At 42.4% G+C, this 21,858-nt stretch overlaps 1 protein-coding gene across 3 annotated transcripts in view; it reads left to right on the top strand.

The window, feature by feature from the left end:
- The first annotated feature begins 4,935 nt into the window (after window positions 1-4,935).
- Window positions 4,936-21,858, top strand: part of col22a1 (collagen, type XXII, alpha 1) — an 89,188-nt gene continuing 72,265 nt past the window's right edge. The window contains exons 1-4 of one of the 3 annotated variants that reach the window (XM_083771120.1): window positions 4,936-5,241; window positions 9,790-9,944; window positions 10,374-10,940; window positions 17,473-17,553. In XM_083771120.1, the coding sequence (XP_083627246.1) occupies window positions 9,851-9,944; window positions 10,374-10,940; window positions 17,473-17,553 (742 nt within the window). In that variant the 5' untranslated portion in view covers window positions 4,936-5,241; window positions 9,790-9,850. The remainder of the gene's footprint in view (window positions 5,242-9,789; window positions 9,945-10,373; window positions 10,941-17,472; window positions 17,554-21,858) is intronic. The other 2 variants (XM_083771121.1, XM_083771122.1) reach the window with 2 other exon arrangements.

Genomic DNA, 21,858 nt, shown 5'->3' with positions numbered 1-21,858 from the left:
GCGCCGAAACAGCGGTAAAATAGGAGTATGAATCGGCCATAACACGGCTGTTGCTGTGGTCTGATGTGGACTAATAAACCTTTAAGGGTCCATGACAGTGTTGTTTTCGTCGACTAAAACTAAGACGAAAATTTTTGTCGACTACCTTTTGTCACTGACGAAAAACTAAATGGAAACTAAATGAAAACTAAGCTATGATGACTAAAACTGAGAGTAAATATACTGACAATTTCGTCAACAAATAAAAACTATTTAAAATGTTAGGAAGGGACTAGTGGACAAGAGATCCAGTATAAGTCATTTTACAGTAGGTTGCATGCTGAAAATAGCAGATCTACAAGCTCACAACGCGTCGTGTTGCGTCGTGTTGTGAGCTTGTAGAACGGCTATTTTCAGCAAACTTGTAAAAACATCAAGGCCCACTAAAATACAATACTAAATCAACTGTAGATTTAGTCGACTAAAATCTTATATTTACTTGACTGAAACTAGACTATCACTAAAACATTCCAGGTGACTAAAATGTGACTGAAACTAAATGAAAACTATTGACTAAAACTAAAATTTGCTGCCAAAAACAACACTGGTCCATGATCCATTTTGTTCCTTACTTCCTAATCATCATTAGTATGGTGACACCTGCATGGAACCCCTTTGAGGACTCCCCTTGGTCCCCAACGCCACTGTGAGAACCACTGGGGAGTGGTTGTTGTATAGTCATGGAAAAGAAACTGATGGCAGTTCTTAATATAACTCGCCACCAATAAGCCATTGGCATCAAAAGCGTCTGTTCCGTTTAGTAACGATGTTCACCCCAGTGTTATTACATTAAATCAGATAAAAAATTAATTGTATTACAGTGCCAAACCACAACAAGCTGTCTCAAGAATCTTTACATAATTGAGCAGAGACCCGACATTTTCCCCACACTTAAACAAACATTTGGCTACCACGGCAGGGTTGGCAAGACAATAGAAAATAAATAAATAAAATTAGGTAAAGTAAATTGCATCAAAACACTTGCCAGGAATCCATGTTAGCTGTGCGTCTTGTTGTCCCTTCTCCAGATCAGACGTTTGTAGCTACTGATTCAATTAGACAGAGCAGGTGCAGGTGGTGGCATATCAAAAGCAAATTAGTGTAGAGGGGGTTCGGCCAAGGCATTTAAAGGTGTAGTGAAAACCTTTAGACCATATCTGTGGCCATCATATGGGCATACCTAACAAAGGATGTCAAAAAATGGGAACATTCTCATTGTTGTGTGTTTCATAGAAGTCCATAAAAATATTTTTTTTAATTGAAAAATTGAAAACGTGCTGCGTGATGACGTGTCGAGGCCCACATCTATAAAAGCCAATAAAAATGAAGCTCACCGGTTTGATTCCCATTGCTTCTTTGTCCTCCTCCACAGCTGGTTTTGATTAAAGAACTATTCCGTTTTTAATCTCATTCAAGATGACATCCAGACAGTGTGTTACTCGTTTTAACTTAATCATCATGCTAAAATATGTAGGCCTACATAGGTTCTGTATAGGTTAGAAATAATCCCCTGGCTTTTCCCCACGTCTTTCCGTCCTGTGAGAGGAAGTCAGACTTGGAGAGGAAAAGCTAGGGGGCGGAAGTTCCAGACCGACAGGAACGCACCCAGGGTGCCGGCCCGATTCCGGCGAGCCGCCCCGCATCCGAAACGGTTGGGAAATGACAGAGTTACCGTGTGAAGGTCCCTCTACTGTATACCTCTGTACTGTACTGTACTGTACTGGCACACCCGAAATCACCATATATACAGTTAATATGTGTGTGTGTGTGTGTGTGTGTGTGTTTGTGTGTGTGTTAGGTTGCGCACAGGTGGTGAAAAACAACCATGCTGTTTTCGTGCTCAGACTTTTTGGGGGTCCTTAATGAAAAAGTTTTGGAACCACTGGGCCAGATGATTCCTTCCTGTCTGGCAGACAGATGACAGCCTCACAGTGCAGGAGGTCTATCTCTCTACTGTATTATCGGTCTCTCCTGCCACGCTGGGCACAGCCTCAGCTCTCTCTCACACACCAGGCGACAGACGGCTCCTTGCACTGACACCATCGCTCATACATATACTGTAGTGTACAGTACATCTGCCCCAGTTCATCAGCAGCACACCTCTCATTCACTTCACACTGAGCCTATACATAGCCTCGTGCATGGGCCCTGCAGTCCCACAGTCTGTCTGCCCTGGCTATACAAACACCCTAGAAATAGGACCGGATGTGACGATGATGATGATGGCCATTTATGATAAGATTTCAATTCCAACAGCATGGTTTTACAGGAAAACAATGCGCCTGCGGCTATATATTGTCGGGCAGAAACCTCGTATCTCCATATTCTAACGTTTTGTTTGTTGTTCGGAAATTAACGCCCTACTGTACTTGCATGATCATACTACAGTGTCACTCAAATGCATCAAAAGTAGCAGATCTGCAAGCTCAAAACGTGGTATGAAGTGACGCGCTTCGAGCTTGTAAATCTGCTACTTTTGCTACCTTTGAATTTGAATCCTGAAAAGGTCCCAGAAACAGTTTTGGACGTTTCTACCGGACAGGTATAAAGTACCACCATCTTAGCATTACAATTTCTCACTGCTCAGCTTAAAGTATTTTCTTCAAATCCACAAAAACATTCTTTAAAGCTGGGATTGTTGATATGAATAAAATCCTGAAAACAAGTTAAATAACCTCATGCAATAAGTAAAAGTAATATGCAGCCCTATAGCCCACTCTTCCATCCATTTAGGTCAAGATGGGTGGGCCAATAGTCAACGATTTCTTAACGATAGTCAAATTTATTATCGTTCTCCACATGACATACGACACATGAAGTTTGAGAAGTACTACATGTTATATAAATTATACAAGTGTGTGTATGTGTCAGTACAGTAGTCATACAGTGCAGACGTCCGTTTGAGAGAGAGAGAGAGAGAGAGAGAGAGAGAGAGAGAGAGAGAGAGAGAGAGAGAGAGAGAGAGAGAGAGGAAACTTGCTGATGCCTCATCATGCATAAACATTGCTGTCGGGAGGAAACCTCATAACTCAATTTTTTTGGTAATTTTTTTGGCATAAATCAGTGCTATTGAGCACCCTTTAAGCCTGTGTGTTGTTTCGAAAATATTGAACCAATGGAAAGTAGTAGCCCTGGAACATGACTCTCGTATTCATACGAGAGTCATGACGTAACTTCACCCTGGTTTTTGCGAACGCTACATTTACAAATAATTAAAATATATAAACATTCGCATTTCAAATATAAAGTACTCACAAAGTGTCCCACGGGTGTTAGTTAGTAGCAGCGCCAGCGATTAGAATTTCTGCATCCCGCGTTGTTTAATAAAAAGCATTTTTATCCGAGGTGTTATTTTGCCATTGGCTTTCAACTAAGCGCCCCTATCGGTCGGGAGGAGGGTGGCACTCGGTGTGTTCGATATAGGTAGGCTGACCGCCCTGCCAATACAGACTAATAGGCGAGTGCGCTCCCGGTGTGCAACTGTGGATTTCCCAAACGAACCCCGTTTGAAAAAAGTAGCCGGGGAGCTCGGACAAAAATGCTTTTTATTAAACAACGCGGGACGCAGCAATTCTAATCGCTGGCGCTGCTACTAACTAACACCCGTGGGACACTTTGTGAGTACTTTATATTTGAAATCTGAATGTTTATATATACGGAAATCTTGTAAATGCAGCGAGCGCAAAAAACAGGGCAAAGTTACTGCATGACTGTCATGATAATCATCATGGCAGTCATGTTCCAGGGCTAGGAAAGTAGTAAAAAGTGCTTTGGACAAAACCTCCATTGGACCCTCAAAATGTCTGCTAAAGCAACTCCACCAGTGACCACCACCTCTCCCCCTCTCATGGAAGTAATTGACAATATATAAAGTTACAACACCAACTTTGATGAGGCTGTATTGCTATACGTTTTAAAAAATATATGGTTCTCTTCATTTTCTGAAAAATGAACATTTTGGAGTTATGAGGTGTCCTCCTGACAGCAGAGCTATACTGTATATTTCATGCATTGTCTGTCTGCCTGCCTAAAAGTGCAAATGGTTTAAGAAAGTGCTTTCAAAGACACCCTACAATAAAGGTACTGTAAGTCACCAAAATTAGCGGAACACGATCACGGTGGAAGCGGTAATAACACGTCACGCGCAGCAGTAATGCCACCTCTCTCCACGCGTTCCTCTAATCAATTGGCCAACATAACTACAGCCTTCTCCAGGAGTGTGCAGCCCAGCCCATCCCCGGGGCCCACCAGAAAAGCCTCAGGGCGGGCGGCGGCTCCGCTGTGGCTATCTATCTCCAGTGGGCAGGGTTGGACGGCAGAGCGGAGGGCGGCAGCATGCAGTCGCCAACAAAGCTGTGCCTTTTCTTTCGGAGGGCAACACTTCAGACGGGACGGGTGCAGCCATGAAGGAAAGGAAAGGGAGGAGGGGGGAGGAAAAAAAGTGGAGGGACAGAAATATCCAAGAAAGTTGGTTCTATAATTGGCCTGGTGTCTCAGGCATTTTCTTTCTTTGTGTGTCTGTGCTGTGAGCGGAAACCAAGCCACAGTGGTGGACTTATGTGACAAAGTACATGTACTTGAGTGCAATTTTGATTTACTTCAGTATTTTCCTTTATTTCCACCACACTACATCTAAAATAGGCCTACCTCGCAAATATCTGTGTATATTTAGTTACTAGCTAGCACTTCATTTGAATGATTAATACAAAACATATTGACTTAATTGCCACTACTTTTGCCCAGCAGAACACACACACACACACACACACACACACACACACACACACACACACACACACACACACACACACACACACACACACACACACACACACACTAGTGAAACCTTACACTCTCCCCACTCAGGTCACTCCCACTGAGTCAAAACCAACACCATCCAAGACGGCTTCTGAGGTCTCTCACCTCACTTTTCAACAAACAGAGCGCCGTGCACTGGGATTGACACCCCCTGGATTATAACCGTTTACTTGTCCCCTGATTCCGACTCCTGCATGTCCCCGCCTGCCATAAAGGAGATATTGGATTAATAACACCTGGAGACAAGATGCAGGCCCCTCCAATGCTGCTGATCTAGGGACCCCCCCCCCTGAGTGTATGCGAGGCTGGCTCAGAGGCAGGGTGTCACAGGGAGAAGCAGAGAGGAGCAGAGGTGACCTTCGGTGACATTAATTGATACGTCAGGTAAGGATGGGAATCAACGAGGTGTGTGTGTGTGTGTGTGTGTGTGTGTGTGTGTGTGTGTGTGTGTGTGTGTGTGTGTGTGTAATGAACACCATCTATGTGATGCTTTCTTTGGAAAGAAGAATGTGGAGAAAATGTATACAGTGTATTTTGGGTTGTTTAGCAGTTTTGAGCTGTGAGAATATTGAGAAGTGCTTTGTAGATGCTAATGATACTCTCAGAGTTAAATGAACCCTCAGGATTTTTTATAATGCAGAGGGACTCTTCTGGGTCCCAAATGAACCCTCACCGGGGTTTTACAGTGAATTGGATATAGACAGACAGTCCTTGGTCATTAATTAGTTCTCATGTTTTTGGCTTGCTTTTTTGTCATTGTTTTTCTTGACCACAATGTTAAAATTCAATGTACATAGCATGTTACTTACATAGAAGCTAAGTTCATTTTTTAGCTGGTATCCTATAGTTTAAATGTACAAATTATTGTTTTGAGAGTATATTAGATTTAGACTGGTTCTTGGTATACCTGCAATAATAATTTTCTTAGGCACTGTCTCTCTGCATTTGATGTATGTGATTACTTTGCTTATTGTAGCCTAAGTTGCTTTGGAAGAGCTTAAATGGCTAAATTGTATATTGTAAATTGTGCATGCCCCATCATCATCAGAGGAGAAACGTTTGGATTGCATGTCGGAAACAAACCGCCTCTGTTTTTCCCATTTTGGTGGATGATGAACGGGGGGCCGGTTTCTGGTAGAGACATCTAGATTGCAGTCCCAGGTGGTCTACCGTTGAGAGAGAGGAAATGGAAACAGGGCCTGGGGTTCGAGACCTCCACTTTGTAGAGGAGGAAGTGAGACTTAATGCAGCTTTGTTATAGCCTAAAGGCAAAATTGACAGCTTTCTACCTTGAATCAAGTGCACGTGCACAGTAACAGTACATGATCCTTAAAGGCCCACGCATACGGTTTAAAGAGATAACCCGACTCACTGCAGTGGCTGGGAAAACTACAACATGACGTCACTTAAGCCGCAATGATAAGCGACTCTCACCCCAACACATCTCTCTCTTTTTACTAACTAAGGTGCATCACCTAAAAGTGGAGTATGCATCCAGCCTTCCTCTCCTTTCTCTGCTACAGTATGTGGATTGGATTCAATTGCAGTCAATGATTATAATGAATGGGCCTTTATCTGGTCGGAAAGTGGAAAAGGAAAACCATTCATTGTATTACCGTAGATTAAAGAGAAATCATGCAGGCTATGTGACAAGTGTGCTAAGTTGAATACAAAAAAGAAACAATTATGCACTAAACTGGTTTCTCTTCAGTTGCATTCAGAGGGGCAGTGAAGAGGTATTTTCACTGACTTTGTGCCAGAGTGAAAGTGCTCAGATTTTAAAAAGAACTAGAAAAAGTGCCCTTCCGGGCACAGGTCTCCACCAGGTTATCAACAGATCCGTGCAGTTAGAGGTAAAAACACTTTTCGGCCAGTTATAGCGCCACCTTGAGGCTGAGTTGAAATTGTTCATGTGGCATTTCGTCCTCGGCCTAGTGGGAATGTGGGTGCACAGTTTCACGGAAATCACGCGATGTGTTCATGATTTGCAGCATTTTGTTTGAAACTGAGCACTCCTGTGAACTTTGGAAGCCAATCTTAACCAATCAGGATGGAGTCTGATAAATGTGAAAGACCCGTTTCGTTGAATGGCTCTAGAGAGACTGTGTACCAATTTGCGTGATGTTTGGACAAAATCTGTAGGTGTACTGTGCAAAAACTTGTTTTGCACAAAGCGGCCTCCTGGTGGCGCTATAACAGGCCGTTCTGGAAAGTTTGGGGCAGAGGTTCATGGTTGGCATCCAGGGAGTGTGTGTGCAAAATATGGCATTGAAAAACTTGTTTTGCACAAAGCGGCCTCCTGGTGGCGCTATAACAGGCCGTTCTGGAAAGTTTGGGGCAGAGGTTCATGGTTGGCATCCAGGGAGTGTGTGTGCAAAATATGGCATCGACCGGGTTAACGGTGGCCGAGATTAGCTGTTCACGGACACACACACGGACGGACGGACGGACGGACGGACGGAGTGCAAAACATACTCTCCCCACATGCCTTCGGCCTGGTGGAGACAATAAATGTACTCTCATTATAGGCAATTACAGTGATTCAGCGAGTAGCCCCGTTAATGGCACGGGCGAAACCACGTGGCTAAAATAGCCTGCTGGGATATCAGATAAGGTCACTCGCACGAGGGACAAAGATTACAATTACTATAGGCCTACTGAACAAAACACTCTTTTCATTTTTGCAGGCTTCAAATTGTAAAACACAGGTCATCATTCATCCAGCAAAAGCAATGAAAGAGTCAGCCTAAGCGATATGTTTTAGTTATTGAAATTGACATAATGTCAGGCTTTACAGCTCCTCCTAATACTGTAGCTCAAGGAAGGGGGATGGAGGAATACTGCATAGTTTGTCCCTACGACGGTGTTGCTCGCCAAAAATAGCAGGTCAACAAGCTCAAGATGCACTGCGGTTTCACGTAATTGTGATCCTGTAGATCTGGTATCTTTGGCGTGTGACAACCTTTGTGCGATGCATAAGGAAGAGCCTTCATATCTCAAAGAAGAACAATCATACAGTGTAGTCCTGGAATCCTTTGTTTTGTTAGGATATAGTCACTCTAATTCACACAGTCCTCTACTCCAGTGTTTCTCAAATGGGGGTACGTGTACCTGTGTACCCCCTAGGGGTATGCAGAGGTACTACAGGGGGTATTTGAGAGAAAGGAAAGGTACTATGTTTACCTAGGGTAACTGGACTAAGCTCAAGAACTTGTTTACAGCCAGGCCCTGCTCATAGAACATTTCATGGTAGAGGTTCAATGCCTTGTCCAAGGGCACTTCAGCGGTGGTAGTTTTAACGTGCCGGTCCGGGGATACGAACTAGCGACCTTCCGATATCAAGACCGCTCCGCAAACCGTTCGGCCACCGCTGAGAAACATTGATTTTACCATTGATAAAACATTGACAAATGTATGTGAACACGCTGCTCTGTAAAGCTTTAAACCAACATTTTGACTATAGCACAACTGTTACTAAATAGAAAACAATTAGGCTACATTTATTTTCAACATTGACATAAAAGTATCAAAATGTTGTTGTCGATCAAAGGGGGTACTTGGCTTCAGTAATCACATCAGGAAAAGGGGGTTCTGTGGCCCAAAAAGTTTGAGAACCACTGCGTGCTGTGAAGCAAACCGTTGACAGTGCAACGACTTTATTTGGAAACTAATCCGTGTGCGTTCACGCTCTGAAAATGAACCAGATTCAATTAAATTGTAAATATCAACCGCGATAACAAATTTAGGAGGGTGTATAAATGTTTCACATGCTGTGCATAACACAGACTCAGTCTTTGCACCCCACACCACAGACATCTAGTGAGTGTATACAGCAAGCTGTAATTTTAGGACCCGAGGCAGAGAGACAGTGTTCTGCTTGAGGATGAGTTCCCGTTGTGTCTGTGCTGTGGTCGGTGACACATCCGTCCCAATGCCAAGGCTGCACAACAACCACTACTGTACAATACATTGTAATGTGTTTATTTGACCAGGAATTCTCCATCTTTTTCATGTCAATGACAGCCAAATTGATATGTAGCTACTTGGCCGCGGATTTGAAAAGAAATGTGTCAGAGACCCCCAGAATAGAAGATTTGATCAGTTTTTTGAATAACATTGAAATTGTTGAATAATTTTGATATTTTTTGAACACATGTCTTCTCTTCTTGGGGTGCCTCATGGGTAAAACATGCGGCAATATCAATGTAGGGGTCCTTGCCTCCTTGGCACGTAAAAGTTTGCAGTAGTCCTGTAGCATTTACTGCAGGTTTACTGCAAGTGCTTCCTTTGTGTTGGCTTCCTCGCTAGAGAGACATCGTTTGCAATAAAAAACGTTGTTCCCTTTGCTTTTTTAGAGCATGTGCCAAAAAATGGAGAGGATATCAAACAATATTGAGAACACGTTAACTATGTATTCCAACAATATGTCCAACAAAACTGAGAAAGCATCTGTGCTATTTTAGCCATATTTTATAATTTGACAATTCAAAATAGCAGCACAAAAGGTTTAACTCAAATCTTTGTATCTTGGGGATCCCTGGATGTTGGGTGGTCATTTTGGGGGTCTTTCTGGGGGATCCTTGGATGTTGGATGGTCATTTTGGGGGTCCTTGCCATGAAAGAGTTTAAGAACAAGCAGCGTAACCTTTTCGGAAAACTGTGATTCAGAAGACTGGAATCAGCCTCAGGTCTTAAGCGCTGGGGGCGATAGTGGCCAATGGGATCGCAGAAAAAAACACGGTCAAGTTGACCATGAAATGCATCTGAAATCTGCTTGTGTACGTGGTACAGTAGCTGAGTTTCAAGTGTTAATGGGTTAAGACAATGGTTATCAACATCAACCTTTAAGCCAATTGTACAGTGCGGTTATAAACTTGACTGAGAACCTGCAATGGTATAAATCACTGATTATGTCCAATGACATCTTCACAGCTTGGAAAACTTGATGGTGGTCGCAGCCTAGAGGAAAAGGAACTGACCCGAGGCCAAGAAGATGGAAGTACGACTGGGATTTAGGATTAGCCTGGTTTTGATCACTCTCGCCGTAACTCTTTTAGGAGAGAGAGCAGAGGCACAGAGCAGGGCAGGTAAGACCATTGATTCTGCATGAATGAACATTACTGTACACACAGACAAAATAAAGCCCCCCCCCCCCCCCACACACACACACACACACACACACACACACACACACACACACACACACACACACACACACACACGTAAACCCTATTGACAAGCGTCTGCAGGGCTCCGTTCCTGGTATGCTCGTTTTTCTCCTCTACACCTACTTTGCTTACTGTATTAAGACATGGCCAAAATTGGAATTAACCCTTTCTCTAGAGCCATAATTATGAGGAGCACAATTTACAAACCATTCACTAAATAAATTGGTTGTTTATGTGTGCTACGTATTTAACCAAAATTCTTCATTAACCCTATAGCATCCCTATTCTGGATTGAACATAAAGTATAGGGTTTAAGTGGATACAAAATATGCCCTTTTCTTTTTCCAGGGTGTAAAAATGTCCACTACGACTTGGCCTTCATCCTGGATACCTCCTCCAGCGTCGGGAAAGAAAACTTCGAGAAGATCCGGCAGTGGGTTTCCAACCTGGTGGAGTCTTTCGACGTCGCGGCCGACAAGACGCGAGTGGCCGTGGTCCGCTACAGCGACCGGCCCACCACAGAGTTCCAGCTGGGCAGGCACAAGACGCTGGCGGAGGTGAAGCAGGCCGCCCGCAACATACGCTACCTGGGGGGGAACACCATGACCGGGGACGCCATCAGCTACACCGTCACCAACATCTTCACCGAGAGGAACGGCGCCAGGCCCAAGGCACGGGGCATCCAGAAGGTGGCCATCCTGCTCACGGACGGCAGGAGCCAGGATTACGTTCTGGAGCCTTCCAAGGCGGCCGCTAAGGCCGGGATCAGGATGTTCGCCGTGGGCATTGGGGAGGCGCTGCGCGTGGAGCTGGAGGAGATCGCCGCCGAGCCCAAGAGCGCGCACGTCTTCCACGTCGCAGATTTCGACGCCATGGACAAGATCCGGGTCCGCCTGAGGAGGAGACTCTGCGAGAGTAAGTGACCCGATCGAGATGACATTCAATTAGCTACAGCGAGTGGTTCTAAAAGTGTGGTCGACCAGGGACGCTCAGGGTTACTTTAATGTGGTCCAAATGGACACTTACAGGTCTCTAACTCTGAGAGCGTACATTTTGAGTCAGTGCAAACAAAAAGGTACTTTTTGTGGCTCAGCAGCTCGGAGGAACAAATATTTGGAGGTCCTGTGTTAATTTTCCATGTTGCAGGTCTTATGCAATAGTATACCTATGCAAATTGCCTGCACTATTAAAAAAGCTGTGTCATCACAGTATTCATGGCACAGAACATACCCCGATACTGTAGCCGCCACTGCAGAACAAAAACAACAGCGGACCCGGCCACGCCCCTCAAAGAATTGATTGGTGGCATCACTCACAGCTTGTTGTGAAGTGGGCAGATGGCTCAGAGCACACATGTAATTGAGTTTGACTCTTATTTTACCCCTTAACCACCGACCAAGCTTAACCACCAAACCCCACCCCGAAAGATGTGGTGGTGCAGGACTGCACATGCACAGTGGTGGAAAGTAACTAAGTACATTTACTCAAGTACTGTACTTAAGTATAACTTTGGGGTATTTTTGAGGGGCTCTAGCCCCTCCTATGCCCAGCTTTGTGTTTGTGTGCACCCCATAGTGATGATTTGATTGGCTGAGCACGAAATGCGAGGATAAAAAGTGAGGACGCCAAAAGTGATTGGCCGGAATGTGATGATGTATGATGATAAGAGCGCCCCTCACTTCACAAGTGTGATTTTTGAGGGGCGCTATTCGTCGATATTCGTCTTACACAAACATACAATTCTCATTGACAAATCTGTATATTTGTCCTACACAAATATTAAATTCCCATTAACATTGAATGGAGAATTTGCATCATACAGTATGTGTCTGAGCAAATTGGCTTAGTGTCTATTCTTGTCCACACAAACATTAAATTCCCATTGACAATGAATGGACAATTTTACGTTATAGTGGCTGAGCAAATTGGCTTAGTGTGGATTTTCGTCTTACACAAACATTAAATTCCCATCGACAATGAATGGAGAATTTACGATTATGTGGACAAGCAAATTGACATGTTACTGTACGTCATGATGATAAGAGCGCCCCTCACCTGTGTCGACATTTTCAAAAGATTTGTATTCATTTGAAAACTTGACATTCTGCATAATGAGTACTTTTGGTACATTTTTATGCCAATTATACTTTTATAATTTTACTCAATTACATTTTGAATACTTGTACTTGTATTGTAACAGTAGTCTGCATTGCAGTATTGACACTTTTACTTAAGTAAAACATGTGAGTAATGTTTTCCACCACTGCACATGCATTAGCGCACACTGGCTTCCATCCTGTCTCGACTGCAGCGTCCATGTTTCCCCGCTGCTCCCATGCTTTGCTGACAAGAGATGAATCGTGAGAGGGTGGTGGGATGCACACAAGAAAGTGCCTTGTAAATGACAATTTTCTAAACCAGGGACATTTCTGTGGTATGAGCTTGCCCCCTATGTCTGGAGGTGTGAAACACTGGAAAGCCTTAGTTATACTGTAACCTCAATTCTATTCTCCCCAGAGCAGAGCACACTAAGAACATCTCTCAGCACAGATACACACACACTTACAGAAAAATAATCTAACAGTGCTTTTGTTGGGCAAGTACTACAAATTAGAAATAATAAGCGAAGAACAAAAGACAAATGTGGACTTTTCTGTCCTCAAATAGCTGTGCGGAGAAGTGGCAAAGAGTGTGTGTGTGTGTGTGTGTGTGTGTGTGTGTGTGTGTGTGTGTGTGTGTGTTTGTGTGTACAGTGCGCTCTCTTGAAGAAGATAGATGCTCTACACTTTCAAATTCCTGACTAAAATTAGCCGGACAGAAAAGCAAAGGATGCCTCGCCACTCCTCGCCACAAACACTAAATAAAGCGGAAAGGAGGAAACGAAATGATTGCATGGTTTAGTGTATAGATAAGCGGTGACACACTGTCAACTTGCACTCTAATCTAGCTCTGATGTTCGTTTGACATGGCAGAGGGAAAATGAGTGCGGAGAGAGTTCACATTCACAACTAGACTGATAACCGTCGATCTGGTCCACTGAGGAGAGTTCACAACTATGATAACCCTCTGATCCACTGGAGAGAGAGAGTGCACACACACAAAAACACAAAACAAATTAAAACACTGATCCACTGGGAGAGAGTTCACAACTAGACTGATAACCCACTGGCGAAATGGGAGAGACTTCACAACCCGACCAATGTGAGAACCCATCGTCAAAAAATAAAGGTGCCCTCTTTTCCTTTGAATTTGACAGAGTCAACAGTCTGTCTACACTACAACCTGACCCACTGTACCAGTGGAACTCCACGTGGAGCAGAGAGTTTACAAGTCACTGATAATGATAAACCACAGTGTCACTTGAGCCCCAGGAGAGGTGCTGTGTATTCATTTGAAAGCCCTTAACCTCTGACCTTGCCCCTTGACACCATAGACTCCGATCCATTCCAATCATAGTACCAAGGGCTCAATAAAAGCAGCCTGTCCATTATTTATAGTGACATGGTGTGTAGAGGAAGCCATTGCACATTAGGGAGCTGTGTTGACAAAGTGGGGTCCAGGGACCCCCTATAGGGATCCTTAGGGTGTTCCAGGCGGTCCCCAGCAGCAAAATGAGGAAGAGTTAAGCCCTACTTAAGCCTTCTTAAAGACCCCATTATATATTTCAGCTATTGGACTTTATTTTGAACGATTGTGACAAATTAAATCTTCCCTGTCCTTACATATTTTCAAATGGGGGTCCACGGCTCTATGCAAGAATATAACTATATCAACTCTAGGGTCCTTGACATGAAAATGTTTGAGATCCACTGGTGTAAAGTTGATCCACGACTTAAAAATATATCTCAAGACAAGACGAAAAAAGCTTCATGGTCATCCAGTGTTTTCCTTCTGTAATCTCTAAGATCACCATGTTTTGAGTGTAATGCTAAGTATACCAGTGGTCAGTGTAACTCTGGCTTGCCAAGCAACGCATTGGTTATTTTTGCCCTGGAAAATTACAGCTCTAATGTTTCAAGTGGGTCTTCTTAACATTTAGCCATCTCCATGTCCATGCATGTTTTAAACGCTCTCACTTTTTAATCAAAAGCTCTTTAACTACAGGCCTCTATTTACTCAGTCCTATGCTTGCTTACCCGTGCCATGGAGAGCTAGCTGGCTTAGCATCACAAAACTAGGTCATATAAACGGACATGTTTTACCCTAAATAACCCAGCAATCTGACCAGTTGCCACATGCAGCCAGCGCCACAAAAGACGCAGCAATTGTCCAATGCTGACTTCATGCTAGATCAAAGATGGCCTAAAGTTAAAAAGAAATTGCTTGCATCAACTTGACATTGAAATGGATGCATTTAATTCAGTCTGACCTGAAGCAGGGACCATTAACATATATCGTCTCTGGAAACCTCATTATGTCCAAAAACTGTAACTTTTTCAGGATTTAAATTCAAACAATAGCAACAGTAGCAGATCGGTAAGGTCAGAACGCGCCGCTTCACACCTCGTTTCGAGCTTTTGTGTGACAATGTAGTATGATCTAGTATGGAGATAGGAGATTTCTGCCTGACAGCAACGATATCCCTAATGGCCATAACAATGAATTACCAGAGGAGGGGATATCAAAAGCATGGATCACTGGTCCTCCCCCAGCGAAACCAACGCTGGACCCGTTCTACACATCCAGCAGGCAGCATGGCTTTACATTTCTTCCATTTTAACTCTAGGGCACATTCGTAAATTATAGCTTTAGGGCCACAAAAGCAGGGAGTTGCTCAGCTATGCTGCATGCTTTGCTATGTAGGTCTCAGTGTTCAGCTATAAGCGACGAGTGACGCACTCGCACCCATTCACGGAAGTGTAATTTTCGGTAAAACTCTGGCTTTATAAACAATACAAACCAAGAATCCCTACAGTGTTCTTCCCGAGAGCCTGCCATTATCTCTTTTAAAAGACTTTTAAAGGGTTTTTTTACGCAGACAGAGGAAGAAGGAAAAAAAGCACACCTTCAATTTCAGTTATAAGTAGATGAAACCGGCAGAAACAAATATCACAATAGATCAGATCAGATCAGACAATGAGATTTTACTGTACGGTACAAAAGAAAAACACATCTCTATCTCTTCACCAAAGTCAGCCTGAATACAGATACGTTAAGGCTGCAGTGAAATGCTTGGATTCTCTAGAAATAGACATAGCAGTGTCACAGGAAAACAAGCCATATCAACAGAATCTTCCCCATAAAACAGACACCGCAAAGGTTGAAGACTTCAAACTTGACAATTTTACACGCCTGTGATTTATGGAAATTACAGGGTTCGACGGCACATATTTCGGCAGATACGTGATCCACTACAGCACTTCTGGGTGTCTGAGTATTTTATTTCAACAATAGACACTGTCAACAAAATGTTGTGCGTACATTGAATGAGAATAATGAGAACATACCTATGTATGCTGTACGTGTACGGTATGTAATGTATACTGTAATGACAGTTGTGTTCAGGTTCTGTGCAGTGGTGGAAAGTACATTTACTTAAGTACTGCACTTATTAAGTACAATTTTGAGGTATCTGTAATTTACTTGAGTATTTCCAATACTTTTACGTCGACTCCACTATACATCTCAGATCCAAATATTGTACATTTACTTTCTACTTTTGTTACTTTAAGTACAGTTTGATACCAATACATTTGTACTTTTACTCAAGTAAATGTTTAATTCTGGTATTGCAGTATTGATATGAGTACTGTATTGAGTATTGAGTACTTTTCCCACCACTGGTTCTGTGGTGGGAAATCGCCCACCCCTCCTTGCACGTGTTAAAATAACCCAAATCATTCTTGTACGTTCAAAAATACAGAAGGCATTGGTTGAAGGGGAACTGAATGACGTGGTTGTACTGCACTTAATTTGTCCATCGTGTTAATTTACTTATTTAACACCCTATATCGTGTCCCAATACTGCCTGGGGTGAAAGTTCTGTGACGTGATTTGAGCTTGTAGATCCTGTTACTTTTTGTCCGAAGAGTTGTGCAGGGAAAGTGCAGACCTAATGGACTCTAGCTGTGCATAAGTGTCATGTTTTTTCCGGTTCAAGCCAAAACTAAACAGATATGCCATCACCTCCTAAAAACCTTGGACTCAAGCTATGCACAGAGACTGTTTCTAATTCAAGTTAATAGGCTAAGTGCTAGTGTAACAATATCAATCAAAGCCTCTAAGGCTTAAGCAGTTGTTCAAAAGTGTCTTTAGCCATAAATGTGGCACATTGACACAAATAGACTGAAGAGCCGCCACAAACATAAACTACAATATAATTATAATATATATAAACATATATATCTTGTTCTTGTTATATATATATATATATAATATAATTATTTGGTATTGTAAGTGATGCAAATACTTTTGCACTTTTTACTCAAGTCAGTTTTTAATAGCAAGGCTTAAGCAGTTGTTCAAAAGTGTCTTTAGCCAATAAACGTGGCACCTTGACACAAATAGACAGAAAAGGTGCCGCCAACATAAACTCACCCCACATGGCATCCCATGGTTTTGGCTTTCTCACTGTCACCACCAGCATCGCTTGGGCAGGCCAAGCTTTTGAGCTATGCCTGTGTGGTGATGGACATCTAAAAGTGTTGCCTCCAGGGGTCTGTGCCCTCGACTCCCCAGGGGACATTCTCTCAGTCTGTCTGGGCCTGGGGGCCACGTCGGGTCGGGTCGGATCACATGACACTGCTCCAAGTGGGACACCTGCTTCCTGAAACCATCAAAAACATAGTGTCGCTGTCGGCTGAAAACCTCACATGTCCAAAACGGCTCCTTTTTATTATATAAAAAACAAGAAAAACAATGACATGCAGTGATCTAGTAGCTCACTGCATGAGCTTTTACATCGGCTATTTTCACTGCTTTTGTGCGGCACGCTTGTATGATGACATAAGCATTCATTTAAGAAGAAAAAGAAAACAAAAAAGTATATGGAGATTACAAGGTTTAATTCTGCCCTGACAGTGATGATAGTGTAACACGGTCAGTCAAACTGCTTGTAAACATTTTCAAGAGCTTGTTTGCTTATTGTAAAATGGTACATAGTCACTGTTATTTATTTCAAAGGCATGTAAAAGCTATAAAGATATAGGCCTAACAACCTCACGTTCGTTCACCCACTTAAACCTTATACAGCAGAATACTAAACTTCATTGCCTGGAAGTCCCCCCGTCTACACCAAATCTCTGCCGAAGTTCAAGCTGTGAGTTTTTATATCAGATATGTTTGCAGAATGTTTCCTCCAGAATTAGGGATGCTGCTGGGGCTCTGGTGATTAAGAAAGCACGATTCATAAGCATGCAGCTGGAGCTTATCTTGTTCATTTCCTGACAGATGGATTGCCACTTAGGGCTTGTTTTACTAAACTATTTTGATTTTTTCCCCCCCTCAGATGTGCTGTGTCCAAACATGAAGGTGCAACCGGATCGCTTTAAGCCCAACAGTACCAGTTATGGTCTTGAAGAGGTTCCAGGTATGTGAAAAATGGCCGCTTATTTCTTGAAACATTTCCACAACCCTCCCTTTTTCCTGCATGCAGAACAACAGCGATACGAATGCTGAGGACAAGCATTCAGAGGCAACACAAAAGGATGTGCAGAGTTACAGATGGTAGACAGTTTATTATTCTTTTGGAGGAAGGGGAAAAAAAAGAACACTCAGAAAAACATTACTTGCGGTATCTCCAAATGATTTAAGGTAGCTCAGGTGCATTCATTAAGTTTGTTTAACAGATGTGTCATTGCTGCCACCGGAGTAAAGAAATGCTTAAGTCCTGTAAATGTGTAGGCCTACAAAATAACTTGCGTAAAACAAGTTGCGGACTTCCTTGGGGGAGCGATACATCACAAACTAATAAATAGACGCATGGGGATAACCTTTTAAGAGGTAGAGAAATTTGGACAATAGACTCAATAGACACATTTCACCATGTCACGATTGTGGACTAGTTTTGCCTTTTTGTTGTTTATGATCCTGAGTGTTAACTCATTTTGAGCGGGAACCCCTGTTGGTGGTTACATACATTATGTTATAATTTAGCTATTGAAAAATAGCAGATCTACAAGCTTGTAGATCTGCTATTTTTTTTAAATCGTTAAAATGTGCCTCAAATCTTTCCGAAGATTGTGATTATTTAGAAGACATTTTTATTTATTTTTGACGTAAGGTGGAAAGTAACTACAGTACTTTCACTCAAGCACTGTACTTACTGGAAGTACAACTTTGAGGTACATTTACATTCCATTACTTTATACTACTACTCCATCTCAGAGCCAAATGCTGTACTTTTTTTTACTACTTTGCGATTGAAAATAATCTACATCGTCGATCATCGGATGTTGTACTATATATTTGGTACTATGACTATTTTGATGCCAATACTTTTGTAATTTTACTCATTTTTGTAATAGCCTACAGGACTTTTACTTGTAACAGAGTTTTTTTGTTTGTTTTTTTGCAACTTTTACTTATTCTTGACCCATTAAAACCGGGAAAGCATCCATGTCATTTTACATTGGCTATTCAAAAATAGCAGATGTACAAGCTCACAGCGTGTCACTTCATCTTGTACATCTGCTATTTTTGAACAATTATGCAAAATCCTTTTGCTGATTTAGAAGGCATTCGTAGAATCAGCCTTTTTCAAGACCCAAAAGGTCCATTTATGCACTCAGGAGATCAGGACTACAGCCCCCTGCAGCACACTATGAGCAGATCGATCTCTTTACTGTAGATGTAATCGTGTCATGACTGTCTTCATGAGTTTCTCAGAAATCTTTAGTAGCACAGCCAGATAGGTAGAATGTTGTCATAAGAATGTCTATGGGGGATGTGGGTTCCTGTCTGTACCGCCCACGCACATTCATCACGCTAAGAGAAAAAACAGACGCACGCACGACTCCTCTGCTACTGTATAGGACTTCATAGAATTGACAATGCTCAATACAGTAAATAAAATAATGTTTTACAATGTGCATGTATATCTCTTCAAGTTAGACTGCACATTATGCTCACAACCTATTGCTTCATCTGGGTAGTAGAGTCAGTTACATAGCTATGTTGCAGACAGACAGACAGACAGACAGACAGACAGACAGACAGACAGACAGACAGACAGACAGACAGACAGACAGACAGACAGACAGACAGACAGACAGACGGACGGACACAAGGATGTGCAAATTGTTAAATTGATGTTGGCCAAAGGGAAGGTTTTGAGTGTAACACCAGAAACCTAGGGGTTGGGTTTTGATGGTGACATTTTTTCACACCCCAGAATTTGTAGCTACAGATTGAAATGGCTTTGGGTCAAAAGTTAATGACCAGTCCATATCCATATAGTAGTGTTGGGTTTGGGCTTTGGGTCCAAAGTTAATGACCAGTCCATATAGTAGTGTTGATTTGGGTCAAAAGTTAATGACCAGTCCATATAGTAGTGTTGATTTGTAGCTACAGATTGAAATGGCTTTGGGTCAAAAGTTAATGACCAGTCCATATAGTAGTGTTGATTTGAAAATATAGCTATTCTGACTTGGTGTTTGTTGTGCAGGGAAGACAGAACTGGTTCCCACTTGGGGATGACTGGGAGGGGAGTTGTGGGAGAAAATGTAAAAAGAAACAAAGAGTCATATTCTCTGTCTGTGAAACCTGTGAAATCTTTCTCTTTGAATAAAATTTACTTAAAAAAAAAAAAGAACTGGTTCCCACTGACGAGACACGATATCACATCGTCTCTAGGCCCAGTGCCAATTACATCATGATTTATGATTTATGATTTACGGAATAACGATGAGTCAAGATGAACCACTAAAACCCAACAGTGTTTTTAAAGCAGCCTGAGAACTTTGTCGATTGTGCAGTAAAGACATTTTAATTTAGATAAATCATTGTTTCTTTAGTCTAAGCCAGCACAACATCCAAATCCCTTTGCACAGCAAACATAGTTTCACGATAAAAGAAAAGAAAAAGCTTGAGGGATAAAGAAAATTAAATAAGAGAGACATTACCCTTTTTAATGTTCAGCATTCATAGCCTACAGAGATCCTTTAAGTGGCTCTTTGGTACTAAATCTAATCATACCCCTTCTTAATTCACTGAGTGCTCAGTCTGAGCTTTACTCACCATCGCAAAATATTTGAATTAGGCAAATCAAAGACGAGCATTTAAAAAAGTTAAGATCAGTAATTTGTGGCTGAGAGCTTGGATTTTGTCCCTGTAGTCAGAAGCACTGGACACAAAAATATCCCTTGTCATTATGAACCAAGCTTCTGAAAGGCTGCAACTCTTGGCCTGACATTTCTATAAAAGAAATGTCAAGTCTAATTGGACGTGATTATATTCTGACAGCCAAGGAAACCAGTGGGCAGATCGAGGCAGACTTGTGAATATTGACAAGAGAGAGAGAGATAGAGCCCCATGGTCATTGAGGCTCTTAATCTGCACTAGTGGTTGTCTAGGCCAGTGGTTCTCAACCTGAGGGTCGCGACTCGCGACCCCCCAGAAAAGAAAAAGATAGATAGATATTTTCTTTCTTTTCTTTTTACCGACCCCCAGGTTGAGAACCCCTGGCCTATAGACAACCACTATACTAACCACTTTTTTTGCAACAGAATGGCTGGAAAATCTAAATGAAGAAATACATAGTACACATTCCTTAATAGGCCCATTATATCTGGTTTCAGTGGCTGCGGACCCGCATCTTGTGATGAGATTTGCACAAAGTTTCATGATTTAAAAAAAAATGGCAGATCTACAGTGCAAGCTCATACTGTAGCACAGCACGAAGTAGCACACTATGATATGGTAGATCTGTTATTTTTTAACAGCCAAAGTATAAAATATATGGTGTGGTTAAAATGATTGTGATGCAATCACAATGACACCCTGCCCCTGGTATTAAACACTTATATTATTGGATTTTCTCTTTTTTCTTCTTTTATTTTGTGTGTGTGTGTGTGTGATAGGCTATAGCGGCTATAGCCTATAGTATAGCCTATCACACTACAATTTGGCCCCCTTTTAGTGACTCTGAGGACCTCCTAGGGCCTCGGGGTCCCGGGTGTGCCGTTCTGGATAGAGATGTCCCGATACTGTATCGTTATCGTAAAAACTATCAGATCGGCCCCTATTTGGTCATATCGGTTCATATCGGTATCGGCAAATATGCCAGTCTAACCACAGATCCGACACAGGGGTAAGGGGTTGACACTATGGCAGGTAAATAAAATGTTGGGGCATGTAGAGTTTGCTTTGGAGATGCCCAAACTGTCTATATAGCTAGATAGCTATAAACACTATTCCCCAGTCGGTGGACTTCAAAATAAGATTATTTTTCTTTTTGTATTATTATAAATATTATTCTCTGGTATCGTTATTCGGTATCGGAACATCCCTAATTGTGGAATAGTTGTTAGAGAGCTCTGTCCCCACAGTGGGTTGGTGGCTGCAGCTATAGCTTAGCATCATGAGGGTACACACATGCTGCCAGCTGTCCCCATCAAAAGAATGCACCGTGTATATACGCTTATTTAGCCTTTTTCCCAGTCAGTGAACTCATCTGGATTTTCCCACAGATCGCCCCTTTGGTCGTTTTTGGTCGTTCCAAAATAACTTTTTTTTTCTGGTTGATTATACATTATCCCTCGCCAGGAGCTGAAATTACAGGTCTGTGCTTGCAGATTGTCGCAAACAGCCACAGACACAGGGGGGGGGGGGGGGGGGGGGGTGAGAGAGAGAGAGAGAGAGAGAGAGAGAGAGAGCATATTTTGCATGGTGACAG

Source organism: Protomyctophum parallelum (genome assembly GCF_964188405.1).
Source record: "Protomyctophum parallelum genome assembly, chromosome: 1".
Taxonomy (NCBI): domain Eukaryota; kingdom Metazoa; phylum Chordata; class Actinopteri; order Myctophiformes; family Myctophidae; genus Protomyctophum; species Protomyctophum parallelum.
The sequence above is the reverse complement of the archived record's forward strand: the minus strand, read 5'-3'. Positions and strand labels throughout refer to the sequence as shown.